This window comes from Nothoprocta perdicaria, unplaced genomic scaffold, assembly GCF_003342845.1.
Source record: "Nothoprocta perdicaria isolate Ctin4 unplaced genomic scaffold, notPer1 scaffold_577, whole genome shotgun sequence".
Taxonomy (NCBI): domain Eukaryota; kingdom Metazoa; phylum Chordata; class Aves; order Tinamiformes; family Tinamidae; genus Nothoprocta; species Nothoprocta perdicaria.
This window is the reverse complement of record NW_020455840.1, coordinates 61,143-70,784: the sequence shown is the minus strand read 5'-3', so window position 1 is coordinate 70,784 and position 9,642 is coordinate 61,143. Positions and strand designations below refer to the sequence as shown.

Genomic DNA, 9,642 nt, shown 5'->3' with positions numbered 1-9,642 from the left:
TTTTTTTTTTTTTTTTTAATAATCTAGAAATAATTCCAGATAAATCTCAGTAGGATTTTACTTGATATGTACATATTTGTCATTTTTGCACACTGCAGTAAATACATTTGTATCTATTTGTCTGGCTGGTAATGTGGGCGGTGAGAGGAGAGGGGATCTCCCCGTGCAGATGCTTGAGCAGTTTTTATGAAGTTCTTACTTTGCTCATGGAAGCCAGCAGAGCCAAGGTGCAGTGATGAACCTGGCCAGTCTGGAGACCAGGGACAGAACAAGGCAGGTTTTTAACCAGGAACAAATCTAATATTAATAGCCCAGTCACCTTGAGGCCACAGAATATTGGTACCATGAGACAAGCTGTCAAGTTTTATTTTGGGCAGAAGTTATCCTTTTCAAAGGAACAGACTCGGTATTCTCGGGTATTATTGAGCCAATCAGAGAGTACATCACTCATTTTGCTTCTCTGTCCTAGTGCTGATGAAAGATTTGATGCTACATTTCATACTAATGTTTTAGTCAATTCTTCAGGACATTGCCAATACCTGCCACCCGGTAAGAAGTCAGCTGTTTTGACATGATTAATTTGAATTAATCAGCTAACTCATGTATGATGCAGTTTTAATTTTACATCAATACTTGAATATTTCATTTATCTAACCAGACATCATTCGATAGATTTAAGCCTAGATGTATCATGGAAAATACTTCTACAAAAACCATCAAAGAAGATACTTCTTTTAATACTATGTAAATTCTCTTGTCATAATATATTGATTTTGGAAATGTGGATATATGAGAGAAGACTTTTTAAAAGCCTTTTATATAAGGAAATATTGTTTTCTAAAGTAAAAGTAATATCTCTTAATAAACATATACTTCATGAATATAGCTCTTTCTTCTACTAAAAAGTCCACTTCACAAAAAGATGCTTAGTAACATCTTGGATTTATCTACTATCTGATTTACCCTATATTTTATCAAAACAGTTCTTAGCTTGAAACTAGACTGTGCTTGATCTTCATTTGATACCAGAAATCTATCACTGACATCCCCAATGTATAGTCGGGCAGGGTGGGGAGGGYCTTTCAAGATTTATCTTTTTATACAGTAACAGCAATAGGAAAAACAGATTGCATCATTTCAAAATGACAAATAGTTACTAAAAATCTGAGCTCTTTCTTCAATAAATCTTTTTCTACTATGTGACAAAATGTAAATGTAGTTCAAAAATAGTTTATCAATAAATGAATGGTGCAATTCTTTCCTTTTGCATAACCTTTGCATAACCTTTCTATATCCTGAGTGACATTTAAATATACAAGTAAATACCAAAGGGTGCAACATAGGACAAAGTAGCAAAGCCATAGACATAGAATTATGTGGAACAAGCATTTCAATTTAGTGTTCTTGTTTACAACCCAATTTAGGCATATTTAAAAGCTCATGCTACATAGACGTGCGTTGGTTTCCATTTGATGTTCAGAAGTGCAACTTGAAGTTTGGATCCTGGACGTATGGAGGCTGGTCCCTGGACTTACAAATGCAAGAAGCAGACATTTCTGGCTACATTTCAAATGGGGAGTGGGATTTAGTAGGTAAGCCCATAATTTCTCATAGATTCTGTGAATTTGCAGCCTCCTCTTCATTGCAAAAATGGATGGAAGCAATTATTGGTAAATGAAGATAGAAATGAAATTAATCTTTGTGTAAATAAAGATCAGGCATTATGGAGTCATATAGCTACTGAACTACTCTATTACTAAAATCAATGTTATCAGTACAGCTTTATATTGATTCTGTAATCTAATTAACCAGTAATTTCTAGAGAGATATACCACCTCAGAGGCTTTGTAAACATCCAAACCAAGACACTGAGTAGAGGATTTGAAAAAACACGGTGCCTTTAACTTTGAAGCTCTAGTGGCATTTGAAGCCCTGAGAACAGGCCTAGGATGAAAATCAACATAAAGCAAGGATAAAATTGCTTCCTGAATTCAGTGAGTATCTGTCATGTGACTTTCCTTTATTGTCCAACCAGAAACACTTAACTGGAAATTAATTTAAAGAAGTAGTTTTACCCAGGTAAAACTTAGAAAGCTATATTTATCCTTTTCTATCTAAAGTAATTGCAACACTAACGCAGAGTTTATTGAAAGCAACCTATTTCTTTTCACTCCTATATAGGAGTTCCTGGGAAAAGAACTGAGAGTTTTTACGAATGCTGCAAAGAACCTTACCCAGACGTAACGTTCACAGTAACGATGAGACGTAGGACTCTCTATTACGGACTCAATCTTCTCATTCCCTGTGTATTGATATCATCACTTGCCTTACTCGTTTTTCTGCTTCCAGCAGACTCTGGAGAAAAGATCTCACTAGGTAATTCCTTAATAGGATATTGTAAATATTACTGAACCAAAAATGTAGCTATACTTTAGTATATTTAAAGAGTTTAGTAGGCAAGCATGAATACTATGTGTGTCCTTCTCTAGCTCATAAACTATTTCCATGTGTGATGCTCACGCATGGTAGCCCTGGTTGCCCCTGCTGGGAGCTTATGGGAGGCTGAAGTTGCGGGAGGGAAAGATTTCAGGCAATCCAACACAAGCAGGACAGCTTCTAACTTATTTAAGCAGCAGGGTACAATGTTTTACATTGGCTTAAAAAAAAAAAATCACTCACATTCACAGAGTAAAGCTTAAGAAGTATAGTTAAAGTCTGTCCTGAAAAGTGAATTTGCTCAGTTAGAATCCTATCACAGCTGTGGCCTCCACGCTGAAGAATCGAGGTGGCTCGCATTCTTACACTCAAAATTATACCACATTCCTAAAGCAAATAGATAGCAAGAAGTACTTTGATTTAGCTCAGTTTTTTTTTTTAGAAAATAATGATTAAAAACTGAACAGTTTTGCAATCATTGCTACCAGATTTAAAAATATATCAATCTGTACCAGTTCTGAACTTTGCTTACCCATTGAAGCAGTGTAAGAATTCTTGCATTCACACAAGCATCGCTACCACCCTGGAGCTGAACTAGCCTGAGACAGGACTATGAGCACAGGTGCAAGGGTAACAGCAAGGATACATCTTGCTGAGACTACCCCTTCCAATTTATTTTCTTCATCTTATTGCCTTGTAACTGCACACCACTCATCTAAATCCAAACTCTGTGTTTATTTTTCAGGTATAACAGTTTTATTGTCTCTCACTGTCTTCATGTTACTTGTGGCTGAAATTATGCCAGCAACATCTGATTCCGTGCCGTTAATTGGTAAGCTGACTCCCACTTTATGCGCTTTTATTTCACGTCAAATGAGCTGGCATGACTTTGCAGCACGGCCAGCAGCAGGGCAAGGACAGCATACGCAGCAGCTTGCTGCACTCCCAGAACCACTGGGCTGTACTGGGGAAATCTGCAGTCCCAGGGTGGCCTAATGCTGCCTGAAAAAGAGTCCCCTGCAGAGACGTGACCTCCTCTACACCTGCAGCTCCCTGTCCTGGAGAAAAGTCTAAGGCAAAATAGAGAGCCCCTAAGGCAAAATAGAGAGCCCCCAAGCGTCGGGGGGAATGGGAGGGAGGCCAGGGGAGGCACCGTCTCCTGGTGAAGCTGCTGCAGCTCCTGTAGCTGCTGAGAGCGCTGGGAACCACAACCGCCCCCTGCACACAGTGCTTGCCCAGTTGCACAGAGAAACTGCGCGGAGGGAGGGCGAGTTGAGCCCCGCAGCCCTGCACAGGGAGCCGCAAGGGGGGCTAATCCAGGCACCTCTTGCTTGCCCTGAGAAAATCAACGCAGTGCCACTCCTGTGCTGCAGCACAGGAACCCTTCCCAGTACCCTCAGCCAAACGTCTAGCACTAGCGCAGAGCTGACCAAAGGCCTGAGCAGAAACACAGGCACACACAGATCCTGATACAGCGGGTTTGTACCCACAGCAGACGTGCACACAGACACAACGCAGTATCACTCGCACTACACCGCCCTAACTATCCCCTTGCTTTGCAGCCCAGTATTTTGCCAGCACTATGATCATTGTTGGTCTTTCTGTTGTTGTCACTGTCATCGTGCTGCAATATCACCACCACGATCCAGATGGGGGCAAAATGCCTAAATGGGTAAGCTTGGATTTTAATGTGTTATCCATTTCAAACCATCCAGACCAGAGAGGCGATACAGTACCTGGTAACCCGCATTTACTTCCTGCTATCAAAAACAAACAAATCCTTCCCCAACGTCTTGCTTTGAAAGCTAATATCACAGACAAAGGCACTATTCATCTTGCTTCTAAATTAAGAACGTCCTTCACAACAGCTAGGGGCACCTCAAGATTTTGATAAAACCTAAATAGATGAAGGTGATTTTCAAAGAGTCAGCTTGTGCTGGGCATTATAAATGAAACACGCCAGCCTCAAGGTGCGACTGAGCAGCTGCTATATGTTTTTGTGATGTGAATAAGGCAACATCAATAGCCAAAAGAGCCATAGTTGTTCAAGTGGAAGTGTAACTTGCTCTTACACTGCTGATTTAGCAGCTCTAGTCAAGAAATTCTGCTGAGTGCAAATGAAACTTTTTTTTTTTTTTTAAGTGCATGAGGCTTTCTTCCTAATGCACTTTTATGAGTTTTTCTTTTTCCCCTCAAAAAGGCATCAGTCTGCTATTGGAATTTTCTTTGCAGAGAACAAAATTAAATACTAAATATTGGTGAATAGGAGTTGTCCACACTTCCTGACCTCATCCAGCATGAGGCAACACCAGGCACTGGTGAAGATGGAAAGACTTTTCTCCCTTTTTGCTCTCTGGAAAAAACGTGAGCTATCGTTATCCAGGAAAATGGGAAGTTCTCCAGCCCGTCCTGGGAGAGCAAGCCAAAAGAGGAATTGTAAGAAGAGAATAAAAGGTGCACGTCTTTAGGATGATGTTTGGTGACCTACAAAGGAGAAATACATAGTACTGGGTCAAACATCCCCAGAAGAAAGAGTCTCTGATATTGAAGAGTGAGCTTTGATATTGAGAAGCTGAAGTCTACTACTCTTTATTTTGATGCTGATGGCTTTTAGGTCAGGCCCTCAGCTAAGAAAACATTATCCTTCTAGGTGAAGTAAAGTAACAGAAATAAAACAACAAGGCAAGCTCTGCCTTCGGTTTGGATGCTTGCCTGGCTGGATATAGCATCTGATATAACTCTGAGTAGCAATCTGCAGTCAGAATAAATCAACCAGATCTAATATTAATTACAGTGCAAGAGTTATATGTTATATGAGACAATAATATTTCATTAGTGCTCTGAAAAAGAAACACTGAAATGAGYCCTCGAAAACTGACTAAAATAAATTATAGAAGCTTGAGTCTGAACTGAAGCAGTCTCTGGCTTGCCTGCACTTTCTGTCAGGCTGGTTTAATATAATATGGAAAACAATAAAATGAAATGTAGTGATTTAGCTTTTAGCAATATTTCTTTAAAAATATATAAGAAAAGTTTTTTTCATCTTCCCTGTGTTATATTCAGATCTCTATTCYAAAACCTGCCATCAACTGGTATGACAGTCAAGGGACAACACAGCCAAAACTTGGTAAAATTTAGCACTCTGGTCTACTCATCATAGCACCCATTTGCAGTCCCCTCCATACAGAAATGTCAAGCAAAATTAGTATCAAAGCAGACATATGAGTGAAAGGACTCACCAAACCCAAAGCAGAGCTGCTTTTCAAAATACTATTCAAAAAAATTGTTCTTTGATAAATGATATGTTTTATTAACAGTTTCTAGTAAAAGCTRAAAGGGCTGTAATATCGCTGTTCAAGGCTAACAAATATCACTATGCACTATGAAGATTGCCATTGATGAAGAGGGGACTGGGACATGACTCTCTAGATAGTGTATCAGCAGCCTGAGGCCATCAACAGCACTGCTGGGGTAGGAAGCAGACTCAGTGGTTGGCAAATGAATCATTTAGAAAATTTTGTACCACCTTCTGGAACTGCTGTGCAGGGGATCTGACAGTCATTCAAGCTGTAAAAATGCAAACAGCTAGTGAGGACCGTAGTCGTGTACTGCAATGCTTATTCTTAGTCATCTTCTTCCAGACCAGGATCATTCTTCTGAACTGGTGTGCTTGGTTTCTGAGGATGAAAAGACCAGGAGAAGACAAAGTGCGTCCTGCCTGTCAACACAAACAGCGGCGCTGCAGCCTGTCGAGCGTGGAGATGAACACTGTGAGCGGGCAGCAATCCAGCAATGGGAACATGCTCTACATTGGGTTTAGGGGGTTGGAAGGGGTTCACTGCACCCCCACCACTGATTCTGGGGTGATCTGTGGGAGGATGACCTGCTCCCCAACAGAAGAGGAAAACCTCCTGCACAGCGGCCACCCTTCTGAAGGTGACCCCGATTTGGCTAAGATCTTGGAAGAGGTCCGCTACATCGCAAACCGATTCAGAGACCAGGATGAAGAGGAAGCCGTTTGCAATGAATGGAAGTTTGCGGCCTCTGTAGTGGATCGACTCTGCTTGATGGCTTTCTCAGTCTTCACGATCATTTGTACAATTGGTATTTTAATGTCAGCACCAAACTTTGTAGAGGCCGTCTCCAAAGATTTTGCTTAACTCCTAGCTAAAACATGATTCTCTGAGGTATGATATGTAACAAATCAAATTGTTTTTTCTTTACTTAATCATTATTTTCAATAATATCCTGCTGCCCACTGCCCTCATTCCTTTGTCCCCTCTTGCACCTATCCCTAGCCCAAAGCTCTCTGCAAGCACAGCAGCGTTTCCATGAACATGCTGCCTGAGAGAGCTCCTTGGCACATCCTGCTGCAGGGCGCCCTCCCTCCCCCCCGGAATGAATCAGTTTTGCACCCAAAATTAACAAAATGGCTCTTCTAAAAAGTTATAGGCAGGCAATGTTGGAAAGGTCATTTCTTCCTGAGTTTGTTTTTAAGGAATAAAGGTAGCCCATCTTAATTTGAAGAAGAGATTCTAAGCACTTGTATTTAGGAAAGGATTAAAATCAAATGGATGAAATCACAACCAGTGCAGGAAGAAGGGTTTAAAAAAAAAAAAAAAAAAAAAAAAAATCACACACCTCTCAGTTACTGCTCCTTGGTGACTGCTAGCATGGAACTCTACTCCAGCTCACTCCTCAGCCCTGTAACTCCTTCCACGCATCGTGCAGGGAACATTTGTCCTAATATAGGATGCAGAATTCCTATGAGAGGCAAGTTTAGCTGATACAGCACCTAATGTGTGTATTTCTCTGGATTCAGCCCACAAGGCTGGCCTGAATTCTTAAAACAGTTTTCACAGTAACTGCTGAGCTGTTTTCTTCTTTCTCCCCAAAAGACATTTTCTAGCTATCATTAAAAAAGGATTTAAACTGCCTTATATTTATTAAAAATACACTTTTCTCTCTATTGTTAAGTGTACACCAATATGGAAAAGCATATTAGCGTTTCTTCTCTATAGAATCAAGTGTAAATGTCAAATCTAAAGCAAAACAAGTCATTAAGGCTCGAGATCAAGATCAGAACCTCAAAAATAAATGTGTGACCTGTTGCATGCATAGCCTTTTAGAGGCATCTTTCTGTTGAGTGACTATAATATGTTATTACAAGGAAACTATACCCTTTCTGCTCAGTCCATTCCCCCGCCCAAGTCAGAACAAGACAGACTTTCTTACGCACTACTGTCCTCTTAAAGGACCATTCAGAACCTCAACACACACTGCAAACATCTAGGGAAGGCATTTGAGTCCTCCTGTTGCATTAGTGAAACTTTCCTGCCTCAGATACTTTTGAGGAAGGTATTTTTCTAGCAAGACTAAAAAGCAACAACATCGTAATTCCTGCAGTTAATTTCTGGTTTGTAGGTTGCATACAAATAAGGAACTGTGAGGATACACAACCTGAGCCTTGCTCAGGCACAGCCTGCTTTCCTGAGCATTGTCAGAGGAAGAGGCTTCCTGATGCGAATGTTGATTTGCATTAATATTTTTCCTTCAGTAAATAAGCCTGAATAGCCAAACTTTCCATTGCTCTTTGGAAAGTTTTGGGGTCCATCTATATAAGATTTTTTTTTAAAAAGAAATATGTTTTATCAACTCTCTTTTTCAATGGGACATGGCAATAGAAGTTCTGTAAAGGAAGCATCCGAATACCCTTTCTCCATCAAAAGCCATTTAGACTATCAGCAGAAACCATCTTGCTAAAATACAGTTATTTACAGAAGAATATGGAAAGCAATTTACAATTTGATAACAAACTCTATAACCAATGACAGGCTGTACCTGCTCTTTAAATACCAGGGAGTGGTAACTGGTCTTTAAATGAGGCCCCACTGCAGTCAGTGAAACTGGGATTACTCTGTCGCAGACCAAGCGTTAGACGAATTAGCTAAGACGCCGGCCGTGGCTGCTCCGCCGCCCTCTGCCTTGCCCGCACCGAGCAAAGAGCACCAAGCGGCCACACGAAGCCTGATGTTCTTATTGCCAACACAAACACAGTATGGTTACAAAGTGTAAATAGGAGAGACTTCTCGATCACATTACTTTGCATTTAAGAGTTACATTTTCCTATCACTGAGATGAGAAAACTGGTAGTATCGTTGTCAAGTTGTGTATGTCTTAAATATACTTGTGTATGTACTAGAAACATTCTGATCTAAATGCTAGGGAAAAAGATATTTAAAAACCCRGGCATAGAAGATGGCATTTAAATACTGTATACAGTATGTGTATATAATACAATAGAATCTCCAGTGATGGTAAGGATCTGTTATGATCTTTGGAGTCGAGAGAGCTGGATGTCCAAGGGATTCGTCACAACCGAGCTACGGCTTTCCTGACAACTTCAAAAGCTCACTCTAGAGCTCAGCTATCGTGTACAGTACTTTGTGTGAACGGTGTACATTACTTTTTCTGTTTTTATATTGAATTGTACTGAATATTAAAATCTTTTTAATATTTAAAAATAAATTTATTTAAGTGTTAATGCCAAAAAAATCTAATTGTAAAATTTTTAAAAAGTTAGTTTTAAATACAGATAAATTATTTAAACAGTCTTAAAATAGTAAATTATTTTATATAGGAATTGATAACAATATGTACAACTTTTTTTTTTTAAGCTTTCTTTAAATTCTCTTTACATTCTTTATAGTTGCAGGATGCAATCTCTCACCTGTGACAAATTATTTTTCACTTTCTTTTACAAGAAAAAGTTGACAAACTAAAGTCCAGGATTTTCTTTCCTTTTGTTATGCTATTTTTTACATTAAGAAACATTGCATAGAAGACATTAGAAAGTAATGTTACATCTGCTAGGTACTGATTGTCATATAAGTAATTCACTATCTTTTCAGGACAGTACAAATAAAAAAATCAGATGAAGAGACGATTCTTTCTTATTTTGGTATGATGGAAATAAATTCAAGCAGCAGAAAACCCGAATAACCACAAAAGAAAAAAAAAAGTGAAAATTTTGGAATATTCTGGGCTGACAAAGGTCTTGCTAACTACAAGAATACTCATACTCTCCCAGCAAACCACTCTTCTCCCCAGTTTCTCTCAGGCTTACGTCAGATATCAAAGCAAGGACTGAAGCACCATCAATGCTTTGGGCTGAGCTCAATACCCAGATGGATTCAACTCTTGAAC

At 39.5% G+C, this 9,642-nt stretch overlaps 1 protein-coding gene across 2 annotated transcripts; it reads left to right on the top strand.

Annotated features, from left to right (window-relative positions):
* The first annotated feature begins 455 nt into the window (after positions 1–455).
* Positions 456–7,271, top strand: LOC112955514 (neuronal acetylcholine receptor subunit alpha-7). 2 transcript variants are annotated; one of them, XM_026048834.1, is made up of 6 exons: positions 456–549; positions 1,425–1,592; positions 2,182–2,376; positions 3,182–3,268; positions 3,999–4,108; positions 6,078–7,271. In XM_026048834.1, exons 2-6 carry the CDS (start codon positions 1,538–1,540, stop codon positions 6,594–6,596), a joined length of 966 nt encoding a protein of 321 aa, XP_025904619.1. In that variant the 5' UTR covers positions 456–549; positions 1,425–1,537; the 3' UTR covers positions 6,597–7,271. The 2 variants fall into 2 exon arrangements, with proteins under 2 accessions (XP_025904619.1, XP_025904620.1); XM_026048835.1 differs by lacking the exon at positions 456–549 and having other exon boundaries at positions 1,469–1,592; positions 6,078–6,422; positions 6,458–6,504.
* The last annotated feature ends 2,371 nt before the right edge of the window (positions 7,272–9,642 follow it).

Bases quoted from the DNA above. Each gene is read 5' to 3' on its own strand.
- LOC112955514 (XM_026048834.1), top strand. From the start codon at position 1,538: ATGCAAGAAGCAGACATTTCTGGCTACATTTCAAATGGGGAGTGGGAT. The intron at 1,593-2,181 runs GTAAGCCCATAA...ACTCCTATATAG, and splicing joins TGGGGAGTGGGATTTAGTAG to GAGTTCCTGGGAAAAGAACT. The intron at 2,377-3,181 runs GTAATTCCTTAA...TTTATTTTTCAG, and splicing joins TGGAGAAAAGATCTCACTAG to GTATAACAGTTTTATTGTCT.